The 15,991-nt window shown below is 47.0% G+C and overlaps 1 protein-coding gene across 2 annotated transcripts in view; it reads left to right on the forward strand.

Annotated features, from left to right (window-relative positions):
- Positions 1-15,991, forward strand: part of C8H7orf31 (chromosome 8 C7orf31 homolog) — a 46,031-nt gene that overhangs the window by 17,926 nt on the left and 12,114 nt on the right. Inside the window, exons 5-7 of one of the 2 annotated variants that reach the window (XM_029070069.1) lie at positions 4,044-4,073; positions 10,156-10,340; positions 13,160-13,248. In XM_029070069.1, coding sequence (XP_028925902.1) covers positions 4,044-4,073; positions 10,156-10,340; positions 13,160-13,248 — 304 coding nt within the window. The remainder of the gene's footprint in view (positions 1-4,043; positions 4,074-10,155; positions 10,341-13,159; positions 13,249-15,991) is intronic. The other variant, XM_029070071.1, reaches the window with a different exon arrangement.

The raw sequence follows: 15,991 nt of genomic DNA on the forward strand, positions 1-15,991 counted from the left end.
CATTCATCCAATAGCATTTATTGAGCGCTTACTACGTGCAGAGCACTGTACTGAGCCCTTGGAAGGTACAGTTCGGCAACAGAACCTGGGCGGGGTCGCCTGTGATGGTACGACCACCTCAGCTCCCCAGATCTCACACCCCAAGTTTTGAAGGTTCAGTTACGCAGATTTGCAAGGAGTAAGACAAGTCATAAGCCAAACCAGTAGTGATGATTTGAACGTGTTCGCAAGTGCAGCATCTCTGCTTTATGAAAAATAGAGATGGTCAGGGCAGTAAAGCAAAATGACTGTAATGGCAAGAATCCAGTTTGGAGCAGTCAAGAGAAGCAGTAGAGCAAGACTAATGGAATCGTTGGGTGGGAAGGGAAATCGAAACCCCATCCTATCTATTGCCTGGCTTCGGTTTGTTCACTTCTAAACCACTCAGGAAGAGAAGAGGCTTCCCGTCCCTAAAGACCTCCAGAGAAGGAGTTTCCGCAGCTACCCTCAGACAATCATTCCAACATTTAACCAAACTCTTGAACAGGAAATTCTGCCCGATGTCTAATCCAAATCCCTCAGGCTACTTCCGAAACCCATTTCCTTTTTTTCAGTGTAAAGTGGAGAAAGAGAAGAGTCATTCATACTTTCTCATTCATTCAGTCATATTTATTGAGCGCTTACTGTGTGCAGAGCACTGTACCAAGTGCTTGGAAAGTACAGTTAGGCAACAGGTAGAGACAGTCCCTACCCAATAATGGGCTCACCATCTGACAATAATCTGTTGTAAAAACCCTTCAGCTAATCAAAGACTTTGGGGGGTGGCTCCAATCATTTCTCCTGATTTCTTTAGCTCTGTCTCATAGATCTGGGAAAATACCCCTCTTGTAGTTTGCTGGACATTCAGAGCCACCTGGGGGAGCAGGGTTGTGCAGGTATCCAACGTCTAAGGGACCCGCCTGTCTATCCGATGAATCGGTCGACGGTATTTACTGAGTGCTTACTATGTGCAGAGCACGTGCTTGAAATACAGCAGAATTAGCAGACCCATTCTCTGCCCATAATGAGTTTACAGCCTAGAGGAGGGGAATAACCACCCTACGAAAAAAATCGCCAGAATGAAGGCGAGACATATTTTTAAGTCGCACTACATCGAGGCACTCGAGGTAATGTTGCTGGATCCCCTTCAGGGTCACTGGAGATCAGCTCCCTAAACTCCTGACATCTGCGATAGTCCCAGCTCATCGCGTCCCCCCGGCCCGGCTTCAGACATTTCGTCCGCCTGAGACGGGAATCAATCCCACCATATTCCGTAGAGCATCATCGTCAATTATTGCACCCACAGCTCTCGAGTCGAGATGTCACAGGGAAGCCGTTCAAACCCCCAGACCTGAAGTGTTTCTCCAGGAGAGCCCTGAGCCACCCCCACTTTGCTCCAGGGCCTTTGTGCCCCCTCCAAGATTCCCCCCGGACACAGGCACCACTTCCAGCAAATGGGAGGTTATACGTTTCTCCCCTTTGGCTGTCCAATTATCCCACCACATCTCCTTTCTTAATAATAATAATAATGGTATTTGTTAAGCGCTTACTATGTGCTGAGCACTGTTCTAAGCGCCGGGGTAATCAGATTGTCCCACGTGGGGCTCAGATTTTTTAATCCCCATTTTTACAGATGAGGTAACTGAGGCCCAGAGAAGTTAAGTGACTTGCACTAGGTCACACAGCAGACGAGTGGCGGAGTCAGGATTAGAACCCTCGACCTCTGACTCCCAAGCCCGGGCTCTTTCCACTGAGCCACGCTCTTCTCTCCCCACTCCCCGGGTAGCGTCTCCCGAGGCTCTTGTCTCGCTGCTTGCCATCTGGAGGTGGCACCGGTCCCCTAGAATGTGTGTGCCACCCCAAACTACGGTAATCTCAATGCTCTGAAAGACCAGGCATCTGGACAGTGTGGATAACGGAGCCTTCACCGCCCTGTTCTCTAGCCCTTTCATTATCTGGGCAGTTCACCTCCGGGCCCAAAAGAAACAAATTCACTGCTCTGCGTTCCATTCGTATTGGTATGTACACACCAAATAAGAATCAAGAAAGAAAAATACTATCCGCACATAGGATTGACTTAGCTCTAAACTAGCCATTTAGTTTTCCGTTTGGATTAGCGTGTTTCGGACCCGGTGTTTTTTCGACATTGTTTTATTCAAGTAACTTCGAATTAGAAATTTGATTAAAATGGCATACGAAGTAAGGTTTAGCCACTGGAGGGCACCAAAGGAATATTTAAACCTAATAATCCAAGTTATTCTCTAGATTTATACTTTGAAGAGCAGTTTATACCTGACTGTAAAATTAACGGGCCAATCTAGATCCGGAAAATGGTTTGCTTTGAGTTTTGTGAGTTCCAAAACACTTCAGTGTACTTTACACCTTGAATCCTTAATCCATTCGATGTACCATCCTTCCGCTTTTAACCTGGCCAATTAATTCCATGCCAGCATTTAATTCCACATCTCGTTGATCAGTTGGATTCGGGATTAGCCATCCCGGTGGTACTTGGGACACGATATTGAAACAGTGTGTGACCCAGTGGAAAAGCACAGGCCTGGGAGGCAGAGGACCCGGGTTCTAATCCCAGCTCCGCCACTTGTCGGCTGTGTGACCTTGGACAAGGCACTTCACTTCTCTGGGCCTCAGTCACCTCATCTGTAGAATGGGGATTAAGACTGTGAACCTCATTTAGGATGTGGACTCTGGCAAACCTCATTAGCTGGTATCTACCCCAGCGCTTAGTACAGTGCCTGGTACATAGTCAGTGCTTAGTAAATACAAAAAAAGAAAGGGCACAGGCCTAGGATTCAGAGGCAGCTCTGCCACTCGCCTACTGTGGGACTTTGGGCAAGTCACTTAATTTCTCTGTACCTCACTTTCCTCATCTGAAGAATGGGGATGACGACCGTGAGTCCCATGTGGAACGTGGATTGGGTCCAGTCTGATTATTCTGCCCGGTACGGTATTTGGCACATAAAAAGCACCTATCCAATACCACATTTTTTAAAAATTATTTTTATAGCAATAATTCAAAGGAGGACTGTCCGGTAATAGCGAACATTTTTTTTCTTCATTTTGTCTGGCCAAGGCAGACAGGAAATTAAGGAACGAACTGCCCCTCTGACCCCCTCCTTTCTCTCCATGCCTCATCCTCGGCCCCTTCCTTGCTCGCTCATTATTCATCCCGCCCACCTCCTTGGCAAACTGGGATGGAACATCTTGGAGACCACTTCAGTGGTGAAGCCAGTGTCATCAAGATAATGGGGGCAGGGAGCTGGGGTGAAAAGGAAAGAGAGGAGAAAAGGAGAGAGGATTCTAATGGGAAAAGGGGAGAAGGGGGAAAAAAAAGAGGAAGTAGAGGAGAGAGAAAGGAAAGAGAGGTAGGCCAGGGTTGGAAAGTTTGACTCCGGTGGCTGATTATAATTATCGCTTCATCTACTACCAATAGGGACAAGCAGTTTTGGACTAAGGGAGAAAGTACACAAGGTGCTAAAATATCATTTCCAACTGGGCAACCTTTCCAACATTCCCAGCTTGTGTCAGGTCATAAGATTGTCCCACAGGTCTGATGTCAGCAACTCCCTGACTGGCTGCCAGGGTTCTGAGAGCCAGTGTCAACATGAACTCGCACTCCTGCCCCGAACACTTGTACCATTCGAAGCGATTAGCAAAATTAATAACCTGTGGACTCACCTGTCAGAGGTGGAAAAAAATAAGCAAACCCCGACAGGAAAGAAACATGAGGAAGAACAGACTGACGAAAGCATCCCGGTCCATAACTGCGGTTCCGACCCACGGGTTCCAGAGGCGCAATGAAGAGAATCGTCGACACTAGTATTAGCGGTTAGTACAGTGCTTTGCACACAGTAAGCGTTCAATAAATAAGATTGAATGAATTAGTCTGGAGTTGGACTGTTTTGAAATGCCAGGATTTCCTGCTTGATGGCGTCTGGAATAAACAGCGCCCCTTCTAAAGAGAATCACCTAAGGCGTCTTTTGTTTTGTCTTGTTTTTTATTCTAGACTCCCTAAACCGCCTAGCACCAAGGCTGAGTGAGTATACTACATTACTTCTCTTCTTTTAATGTAGCCAATAATGTTTTATTACCTACCTCACAAGGAAGAAGGGAAGTCAAATGAGATGTGATTCATGAAAGCACTTTGAACTCTGTGCAGGAAAAGTACACTTGTAGGTAGTGTTTTATTATTGTTTTGTGTCCTAACAGCTGCAAGTGAGTATTTAATTTGAACACTAGGGTTTTGTGACACCTTGGAGGTATAGTTTCTGAAGAGAAAAATTAAGGTCTTTCCTTCCATAAATATGGCTTCAAGGGCTTTTTCCGCTCTCAATGACGGATCCTTCTACTGCATTTTTTTTCCTCCAAGGATTCTTCTTTCAGCTCTCTAGATTCAGCCCTAGCAAATTCATGTTTTTCCCTAATTCCCAGATGGGAATACCTCAGATTTACTGTAATAGATTGGGAGTCCTGGGAAGATTACTGGGTAAACTGAGGTTAATCGGGGTGTTAACTGACTGTAAAGGATTTGGGTGGGTGAGAAAAAAGATCCTCCCTGTGCTTTATCTCTGCCAAAGACAGCAGGAGACCAGGAGGAGAAAAATATGTTCTGGAAATTCATTCCTTCATTCATTTAATTGCATTTATTGAGCGCTAGCACATCTCCTCCAATAAACTTTCCCTGACTAAGCCCTCCTTTCCTCTTCACCCTCTCCCTTCTGCGTCTCCCTGACTTGCTCCCTTGATTCATCTTCCCCCCACACCACCCGGCCCCACAGCACTTAAGTACATCTCTGTAATTTATTTATCTATATTAATTTCTGTCTCCCCCTCTAGACTGTAAGCTCGTTGTGGGCGGGGAATGAGACTGTTTATTGTTATATTGTGCTCTCCCAAACGCTTTGTACAGTACTCTGCACACAGTAAGCGCTCAATAAATACAACTGAATGAATGACTGAAAAGCAGTGTACTGCTGTGTGACCTTGGGCAAGTTGATTCATCTCTCTGTGCCTCAGTTTCCTTGTCTGTAAAATAAGCATTAAATAAATACCTATTATTCTTTCCCCCTTTGACCGTGATCCCCATGTGAGACAAGGACTGAGTCCCAGCGTTTAGTGCATTGCTTGGTGTTTAGTACTTAACAAATATCACTATTATTATATTCCTTCCCCCTCCCCTGCGTCTCCCCAGACTGTGAGCTCGTTGTGGGCAGGGATTGTCTCTCTTCATTGTTATATTGTACTTTCCCAAGCGCTTAGAAGAGTGCTCTGCACACAGTAAGCGCTCAATAAATATGATTGAATTGTAGAGAAATGGAAGAAAGAAATAGAGGAGAAAGAGACTCCAAGAGAGAAAGATGGAATAAAACAGCATATAATACAGGAAAGGCCGGAAGGGGTGAGGTGAGGAGAAGAAAAAGGCAGTGTGAGGGGGAAACACAAAAATTGCAAGAATTTTTCAGGGTTATCAGCTAGTTCCCGTTATTTGAAACCAAACGTTTTTGTTCAGTGAATCCACTTGCCACAAGTTAAGACTTTGAAAATGAAAGGAACAAAAAAAAAAACCCAGTCACAGCAATGGGGCATTCCACAGAAAACCCTCATCTCCCCTCTGAAGATGTGTCTTAACAAATGTAAAATAAAATGGTAGTGAAGCAAAAACTTTTGGGTCGAGTGCCGAAACCAAAACCGGCAAGTGCATTTGATATATCCCCCAGAGGGCTCACATAAAGCCCCGAGCACTTTAGATTTCTTAAACGAGTAATGCAATCACAGGAATGGACAGACTTATGTTTTCGCCAAATTTTTTCCCCCATTTACTATCCGGCTGATCTTTAAGCCCTAATCATTTCTTAGTGACCTAAACTACCGTTTGCTCATTTTGCTGTGATTAACACAGGACTTAATGAAAATAATAATGAAAATAGAATGTTCTGAGATTGTGCCAAGATGATTCCATCAGTAGAAAATTAGGTCCAGGTCCCCTGATGAGGCAGGGTAAGTAGAAAATTTTCTCAGGGTTGAGTCTCACTGACCCGATCCTCTGAGGCACCGGAGAACGTAGAACGCCTCCTGGGAAAAAAGTGGTAGGTTGTTTAGTATTTGCCCCTGGGAAGAGATAGTGTAATTAACCTCCGATACGCAAGGGCTTCATACGATTGAATGAATTCTCAAGAATTCGTTTAAATCTTCCTGGTCAACCGTAAGATTGGTGATGTTAATAAGTACGTAAATTCCATTACCCCCCGATGTTGTGATGTGGTCCAGTGTGTGCCTTTCAGTGCGACTTCCCCCGCAGTGTAGTGATGTCAAATAGTGTATCCTTCAGTGTGACTTTCCCAGCAGTGTAGTGCTCCATCACAGTGTGTCATTCAGTGTGACTTTCTCAGTGGTGCAGGGGTCCATCACAGTGTGTAATTCAGTGTAGTGTGTCGTTCAGTGTGATTTACCCTGCAGTGTAGTGCTATGTCAGATTGGGCCATTCAGTGGGTCTTTCTCCGTCTTACCCAGTGGCGCAGTGATGTATCACAGTGTGTCCTTCAATATGACTTAACCAGAGGGACAGTGATGGATCACAGTGTGTCATTCGGTGTGACCTACCCAGTGGTGCAACGATATGTCACATTGTGTCCTTCATTGTGATTCACGGAAGCCCAGCCTGATCGTGTCGCAGTCCTTTAGAAGCAACAGCAGTAGGACGATCAGTCGTATTTATTAAATCTTTACCATCTGCAGAGCGCCGTATTAAGCCCTTGGGGGAGTACAGTATAACACAATTGGTAGACACGTTCCCCGTCCACGATGAGCTTACAATCTAGAGGGGGAGACAGACATTAACATAAATAAATTAGGGATATGTGCCTAAGCGTTGTGGGGCTGCGACAGCAGCAGTTAACTCTCACCTGCAAACCTAGCAGTGCATCCCCCGAGAGGAGTGAACCGGTTGTGGGCAGGGAATGTGTCTGTTTGTTGTTATAGTGTACTCTCCCAAGCGCTCAGTACAGTGCTACACACACAGTAGGCATTCAGTAAATACGATCGAATGGAAGAGGAGCACTGCGGGGCCATGACGTCGATTTTATTCATCAGCGGGAAAGGAACATAACCGTCAAGGGACAGGTGAACATCTAGCACGCTGTCGTTGAAGGATGGGATGAAGTGGGGAGAGAAAGAGAGTCAAAAATACGTGAACGTGTTTCCACGGAGGCTGACAGATTTCCTGAAAGGAATTTTCGGGTGGAGTTTTCCCTTTCTGGGCCTGAATGTCCGAGGACCCGGCTACCAGAGAGTCAGAGGTCATCTTGGCAATTACAAGCCGGTTGAAGCCTCAGGTTTCTGCCTCGGCGATATAAGCTCACTGTGGGCAGGGAATGTGTCTGTTTATCGTTATATTGTACTCTCCCAAGCGCTTGGCAGAGTGCTTTGCACAAGGTAGGCTCTCAGTAAATACAGTTGAATGAATGAGTGTTCATTCATTCATTCAATAGTATTTATTGAGCGCTTACTATGTGCAGAGCACTGTACTAAACGCTTGGAATGTACAAATCGGTAACAGATAGAGACGGTCCCTGCCCTTTGACGGGCTTACGGTCTAATCGGGGGAGACGGACAGCCGAGAACAATGGCGATAAATAGGATCGAGGGGAAGAACATCTCATTAAAACAATAGCAAATAAATAGAATCCAGGTGATGTGCATCTCATTAACAGAATAAATAGGGTAATGAAGACATATACAGTTGAGCGGACAAGTACGGTGCTGAGGGGATGGGACGGGAGAGGGGGAGGAGCAGAGGGAAAGGGGGGAGAAGAGGGTTTAGCTGCGGGGAGGTGAAGGGGGGGTAGATGGAGCAGAGGGAAAAGGGGAGCTCAGTCTGGGAAGGCCTCTCGGAGGAGGTGAGCTTTAAGTAGGGTTTTGAAGAGGGGAAGAGAATGAGTTGGGCGGAGGTGGGGGGGGGGGGGGGCGGGAGGGAGAGTGTTGCCATCAGCACATCGGTGGGACAAACTGGTACCATTTGGGATTTCTCCAGACTTCTGCCCTTTCTCCCTCTCCCTGGCAGACGAGCCTCAAGGCAGCCTCCCCTCCCCGCCCAGAGTCCATCCTGCTGTGGCAGTAGTCGAAGAGAAGTCAATTCAAAGCCACCAGCCCCAAGCAGCGTCTCTAAAGCCAACCAGGTGTCCCTGTTGTGGGGAAACTCTCTCAAGGGAAAATAGCCCAACACTTTGGAATCCTTAAACGCCGAATTACGGCCAAGAGCACTGTACTAAATCCTGCTGACGCGGGTTATCGAGGGGATCGTCTTCAAAGTCATTAAAAACCGGAGGCGGCTCCGTAAAAAAAGAATCTCAGTTTCCCATTAGGTTTGCCCAAGGAGATGTGACCAGTGTCGAGAAAGTCACTAGCGACGCGTGAATATTGGCAGAGGTAGGGATATTAGAAAGACTCCCCCTCGGGCATCAGCTGAGGGGAGGAATGCACCTCTGGGCAAGCCATTGCCCTGGGATCAGCTAAAATATTGCATTCCCAATTGAAATGACTCCCCCAAACCTCCCGGGCGGTCCTCGGCTTCAACAGGGTCAGTGCCCTTCTTGCCTGTCGCCGATTGAATTGAGCGGGATAGGAATAAAATGGCGGTGGTGAGGAAGTGTAGATTTCATTAATGTGGATCAGTTGTCGGCGCTCCCGGGCACCGACGCCATGGGAGCAGTTGCATCCGTGGTTCCTGGCTTCTAGGGAAAAGGGTGTCATTTTGCCCCCGTGGCACTCGAACCACCTCCCCACCGTGAGCGTGGCAGAGTCCAGAAGTCCAGGGCGTCGCTCGATCCGGCCCATCCCAATCCGGCCCAGCCCAGGCAGCAGCAGCGGCAGCAGGAGGGAGGCAAGCCCCAACCGAGAAGCAGCGTGGCGGCGGCCTAGTGGATAGACGCCGGGCCTGGGAGTCAGAAGGACCTGTGTTCTAATCCCGGCTCTGCCGCTCGTCTCCTGTTTGAAGCTGCTTCACATCTCGGTGCCTCGGTTACCTCACCTGTAAAGTGGGGATTAAGACTATGAGCCCCTTGTGGGACATAGGTCGGGTCCAACCTGATTAGCTCGTATCTACCCCATTGCTGAGCACAGTGCCTGGCACATAGAAATAATAATAATGTTGGTATATGGTAAGCGCTTACTATGCGCAGAGCACTGTTCTAAGCGCTGGGGGAGATACAGGGTAATGAGGTTGTCCCACGTGAGGCTCACGGTTAATCCCCATTTTACAGATGAGGTAACTGAGGCCCAGAGAAGTGAAGTGACTTGCCCACAGTCACACAGCTGACAAGTGGCAGAGGCGGGAGTCCAACTCATGACCTCTGACTCCGAAGCCCAGGCTCTTTCCACTGAGCCACGCTGCTTCCCCGGCGTTCAACAAATACTGGAAAGAAACAAACCAGCCGAAATGAGCCAGATTCACCTCAGGGGGCACAGCCCTGTAAGCACATATGTTTTATAATAGTAATAATGATGATATTTGTTAAGTGCTTGCTACGTGCCAGGCACTGTAGTAAGAACTGAGGTGGATACAAGAAAATCGGGTTGGACTCGGTCCCTGTCCCACTTGGGGCTCACAGTCTCAATCCCCGTTTTACAGATGAGGTAACCGAGGCCCAGAGAAGTGAAGCGACCCGCCCAAGGTCACACAGCAGACAAGTGGCGGAGCCGGGACTAAGTCCACGGGGCACCTCCTGGGTGCCACTACGCCCCTTCTGGCCCCCTTCCAGCTGAGTTGTGCCCCTGACCCTGGGCAATTGTGGGCACCAGGGACTCCTCTGTAAACTCTAGACTGTAAGGTCGTTATGGGCTGGGAATGAGTCTCTCTATTGTTTTATTGTACTCTCCCAAGTGCTTAGTACAGTTCTCTGCACGCAGTAAACGCTCAATAAATATGATTGAATGACTGAATGAAATCACTGTTTCATTAACTGGAATGAAAAGAGGTCTTCTAATAGAAAAATGATTTTATTCTTCAGGTGAATATTTGACAATTTTAAGACGGTATTCTTTTTCATTGAGGTAGAATAGGATTAAATTCTATTCACTTATTTATTTCCTTTCTTTTTTTCCTTTGCGAAACCAAACCCGAGACAACTGTGCGTGCCATTTCCAATCGAGCATCCCTATCACACTCACATCCCTAGATGTGCTTTGTTCCCAACTTTTACATCACCCGGGGATCAAAACACGGGCATCCTAGCAGCTGGACACCAGCCGTTCCCTCCCACCATGCCCACCAAGAATTACGATACAACGGTTTTGAAGAAGACGAAAGGTAAAGGCAATGTTCTGTTTTCAGGATGCTGCTGATTGTGTTTTTTTCAAATATCTATCGATAATGAAATGAAGCATTGGTATTTATTAAGTGCTTACTATGCATCGGGTACTATACTACCTGCCACTCTCTCCCACTTAGGCTGTGAGCCCCATGTGGGACAGTAACTGTGTCCAAACTGAGGATCTTCTATCTATCCCAGCGCTTAGTACGGTGCTTGATACATAATAAACGCTTAACAAGTACCGTGATCCTTATTCTTCTGAAAATGAGCTTATCGTTCCATTAGGCACAGTTGGAAAGGAAAGTCTCTCTCCCCCTCGGAATTCAAACATGAGCCTCTCGACTGTTAGCGATTCAGAGTTCAGGAGGAAAATGGCCTCCAAAAATGGTTTTCTAGATCGAGCAGCTCTCCTCTAGTGGATCAGGTGCTTGGTTATCTGAGTTTAATTCATCATTTTGTCACTGGGTGATATTCGGGGACTATCTACTAGACTCTTTCCATGGCCTAATGGAAAGAGCCCAGGCCTGGGAGTCAGAGGACCTGGGTTCTAATCCCAGCCTGTCAGTTGCTTGCTGTGTGACCTTGGGCAAGTCACAACACTTCTCTGTGCCTCAGTTTCCTCAACTGTAAAATGGGGATTAAAAACCTGTTCTCCCTCCTACTTAGACTGTGAGCCCTATGTGGGACTGGAATTGTGTCTTAATTAACTTTTACTACCTACCTCAATCCTTAGAACGGTGTTTGACACATAGTAAGTACTTAAATGCCGTAAAAAATTATTCAGTACCTCCACGTCTCCTTTTACAACGGTATTTTTATAGTATTTAATAGACACTTATGGGCTAAGCGCACGGTACAGCTCAATTCAGACATAGTCCCTGTCCTTTAAGGAGCTCAAAAATTCAGAGGTAAGAAGAGAAGGTATTTTAACTCCAACTTACAGATGTGGAAATTCTGATACATAGAGAAGCTGAATGACTTGCCCAAGGTCACGCCGTGGCAGAACTGAGATTGGAAGCTGTTCCCACTGGACCATACGGCTAACAGGACTGTCCCTCTAGGTAACCACTGCCAAAGTGACCACATACACCGGGCTCATAGCTTTCAACAGATCCTCTTTATTAAAGAGATCCAGGGGCACCACATTCCAGGGTGAACCATCCCAGCATCGTCTGGTAGCCACGCACATCTTTTCAGCAAAGCCTTTTATAGCCAAAGGGATCCGAATTCTCAACTGCTTCCCAGACTCCTCTTCTTCATTCCCAGGCCAACAGAGTCCTTTGCCTTTTGCTGAGAGTATCCGGGGCTATCCCTTCTCAGCTAAGCTCTTCTCAAAGGAAATTCCTCCGGGAATCTCAAAGGAAATTCCACTCCGGATGATGTAAACTGGACTGATTCCTCCCCTTTCGCTGAGAGTATGTGAGACGATTTTCCTTGCGACATCTCCGCTTTGATGCTCGGATGCAGGAATCTTTTCCCGGAGCAGTTCCGGAGATGATCGGATTATCTGCCCTGGACTGATGCAGGCTCACTCTGGAAACGTTGCATCTTTCTGTGTTTATTCTGCTGCTGGCACACCGTGTGCCTGGCGACCCCCTGGACCACGAGTAACAGAACCCAGGTATCCTGACCGCCAGTCTCAATCTCTTTCCTCAAGTCTCAGTCCCTGACCATTAACACCTTTGGAGCCAGAAGACCTAGAAACACAGTCCCCTTCTGGTCATGGCTCTCGGTCCCACGGAGGAGTCCACCGGTTAGCAAACTGCCATTTAAATAACATCTATTTGCTTGGCGCCGCAGATAGATTTCCCGTTTTAGCAGAACGGGGCAACGCAGGGCCGTCCCCAGTTGTAGCCGTTTTAATTAGCTGCAGAAACGCGGCCTGGATTTATAAGAAGCTGTCCAGCCCGGAAGGAGCTGAGCGAAGGCTGTAGTCGGCTTTCTTGCTCAATGCTCCCTCTTTGGAGATTTAAGTGACGGGAGGCCAATTTGGCCATCTCTCACCCAGATCTTTCCAGGCAGGAATACGACATTCGGTGTCGCGGGCTTCCACGCGGCTCGGACTCTTCCTCGCTCAACAGATGTAATAATAATCGGGTTCTTAGACGGGAGTGAGCAGAACTTCTTTCTGGTTAGGATTTACCGTGGGGTCCCTGGAGGCCAGGCTGCATTCCCCGTAAAGCCGATCAGAAAAGGAACCGTTATCCTAGCAGTCTCCTCAGCTGCTTCCTTCGAGGGTGGCTAGCCTGTGGAGGCTAAGCTATATGGACTAAGGAGGGACCTCAGCAACCAATCAGTCATCAAAGTGGTATTTACTGAGCGCTTACTCTGTGCGGAGCACTCTACTTGGGAGAGTACAGAGCGATAGAGTTGGAAGACATGATCCCCGCCCATGCTTAGTACAGTGCTCAGCACCCAGTAGGCGCTCAGTAGATATGATGGATTGAGGAGCCTACAGTCTAGAATTCAGAAGCCTTTTTCAGTCCTTTGACAGAGAACCTGAGATGACAACCTTAGTACTGCAGCAGAGGGTGCTAGACTCACAGGATTTCCCAGACGAGGTCTGTGTCCGCCCATGCGATCGGGTAGAACGCGTCAGACATCCAAACCCCCTCGGCCCTGCGACCTCCAGGGAATACTGAGCCCCTTGGAAATGCTAACCCGCGTGCCGGTCCGTCTCTGCCGTATCGCTTTCCTTTTGGTCCTTGGCGTGGACGAGTCAAAACTTGACTCCTAATTCTTTCGGACTTTTCAAGAGCATGAGAGCATTCCGAATAGTGTAATAGCCCGGGGTGTTTTTTCTTGAAAACTTCAGGCAATCCGTACAGACACGAAGTCATTGATTTTCCCACGGATTCCCAGAAGAAACCTTTACAGTGGCCGGGTCAGCGCACGTATTTTCATGTGAGTAGCTACCGTTTCGATTTATGCATATGTGCCTGTTTGGTCTTAAGTGAAACAGAGAAATAACCTCTGCCCAGAAAGTATTATGGAGTGTGTAGGAGGAACTAGCCGCTAGCTAGCTGCTTTTCTGATTATCATTCTGATCATTCACCCCGCCAACCTCACCTCGCTGCTCTCCTACTACAACCCGGCCCCCGCGCTCCGTTCCTCTAATGCTAACCTTCTCTTCTGTCTCGCCGCCGACCCCTTGCCCACAACCTGCCTCTGCTCTGGAACGCCCTCCTTCCTCATATCAAACAGATAATTGTCTCTCCCCCACTTCAAAACCTTATTGAAAGCACATCTCCTCCAAGAAGGCTTCCCCGACTAAGCCCTTCTCTTCTCTTCTCCCACTCCCTTCTCCTCCGCTCTTACTTGCTCCTTCATTCGTCCTCCCTCCCATCCCTACATATATCCCATATCCCATATGGGATACACATATCCCATATGTGTATTTCTGTAATTTATTTATTTATATTAATGTCTGTCTCCCCCTCTGGAATGTGAGCTCGTTGTGGGCAGGAGTGTGTCTCTTTGTTGTTATGCTGTACTCTCCCAAGCGCTTAGTACAGTGCTCTGCACACAGTCAATGGACTTGTCAGCTGTGTGACTGTGGGCAAGTCACTTAACTTCTCTGGGCCTAAGTTCCCTCATCTGTAAAATGGGGATTAACTGTGAGCCTCACGTGGGACGACCTGATTACCCTGTATCTACCTCAGGTCTTAGAACAGTGCTCTGCACATAGTAAGCGCTTAACAAATACCAGCATTATTAATAAATACGATTGAACGAATGAATGAATGAATGATCCACTTGAAACGGAAACGCTCTAAATGGTCCGAGAAGGACTCAAATAGGGATAGTGTCCCTCTGCATTCTCAGAAAACAGCTAGTTTAGCCCCCTCTCTTGCCCGTCACCACAAAAGCTTAGATCTTAGATCTTCCCAGGAGAGGTAGGAAAAGAGAAAATGAATTCACAGTCCCAAAACTCTTATCAATCAGTTACTTAGACTGTGACCGACCTCATTAACTTGTATCTGCCCCAGAGCTTATCATCCAGTCAAGGAGTGGTATGTATTGAGCACCACCTGTGTGCCGAGTGCTGTACTAAACACTTGGAAGAGAATAATACAGTAGAGTTGAGAGATACTTTCCCTGCGCATAAGGAGCTAGAGGGGGAGACGGGCAGATATTAAAATAAATTACAGAGAGGGGAAGAGACGGCTTCTATGTACATAAAGGCCGTGGGGCTGGCGGTGGGATGAATATCAAGTGCTTAAGGGTATGGAACCAAGCTTATCGGTGATGATGAAGTGTGGAATTGATTGAGAGTGTATCGTTCAGTGTTTGGTATGTAGCCCTCAATAATACAACTATCATTTTTGATAATAAATAATAAGCAGTGTGGCCCAGTAGAAAGAGTAAGGGCCTAATAGAGGACCAGTGTTCTAATTTCACCTCCACCTCCTGTCTGCTGTTTGACTTTGGACAAGTCACTTAACTTCTCTGTGCCTCAGTTACCTCATCTGTAAAGTGGGAATTAGGGCTGGTTAGGTTGTATTCATCCCAGAGCTTAGTAGAGTGCCTGGCATATAATAAGCGCTTAACAAATCCTGGAAAAATGCGTAAATAAATAAATAATGATATTTATCGGGTGCTTGCTGCGAGCAAAGCACCGTACTAAGCACTAGAGAGAATTAACACTAAATAGAAACAATCCTTGCCCTCAAGGAATTTGCAAGCTAGGGTGAATGTGCCTACAATCGATAAGCACTGTGCCATGTTCAGTGGGGAAAAAAATGAACCTAAAGCATCCACGCGTCCTTACCGTGGGTATATACCCTGTCCCAAAGCCCAGATAAAACTGGAAAAAGCAGAGTTTAAGGTGAGAAAAGAAATGAAAGAGATCACAAAATTTCTAATGTAGAAAAGCAATGTTTTCAAGACTCTATTGACTATTTAGTTAACTCTTGGAGTCCTAACATTGGAATGAAAAATGGAGGCATATATTAGGAGAAAAGAAGAACGCCTGGAAGCGGTGATAGAGATGAGGGCTAAGATGGAGAAGAGGCTTTGAGGAAAACTTTAAAGGGCAGTAGGAAACGATTGACCAAGAAAGGGGCTGATGCCCATCTAGAGATGAGAAGCAGCTTGGTCTAGTGGATAGAGCACAGGCCTGGGAGTCAAGAAGGACCTTGGTTCCGATCCTGACTCTGCCACTTGTCTTTTGTGTGACCTGGGGCAAGTCACTTCACTTCTCTGGGCCTCAGTAACCTCATCTGTAAATTGGGGATTGAGACCGTGAGCCCCATGTGGGACAGAGACTGTGTCCAACCTGATTATCTTCAATCTACCCCAACGCTTAGAACAGTGCCTGGCACGCAGCAAGCGCTTAACGAATTCCATTGGAAAAATAAAAAAACAAGAGTGATCAGGTCAGAGAGTGGCAGGTGCATTCTGGCCTTCCCAGGGGCAGCACTAATCAATCAATCAGTGGTATTTATTCAGCGTTCACTGTGTGCAGAGCACTGTTCTAAGTGCTTGGGAGAATACGATAACACAGAATTAGCAGAAAATATCATTGCCGGTGTGTTTTTCTGCTATCATAGACTCAACTGTAAAGATGCGACTAAAGTTATCACGATTAATTCATTCCACTGTATATTTACCTCGCAGTTTTCCCACATACAATTATCACCTTTTA

Source organism: Ornithorhynchus anatinus, chromosome 8 (genome assembly GCF_004115215.2).
Source record: "Ornithorhynchus anatinus isolate Pmale09 chromosome 8, mOrnAna1.pri.v4, whole genome shotgun sequence".
NCBI classification, from domain to species: domain Eukaryota; kingdom Metazoa; phylum Chordata; class Mammalia; order Monotremata; family Ornithorhynchidae; genus Ornithorhynchus; species Ornithorhynchus anatinus.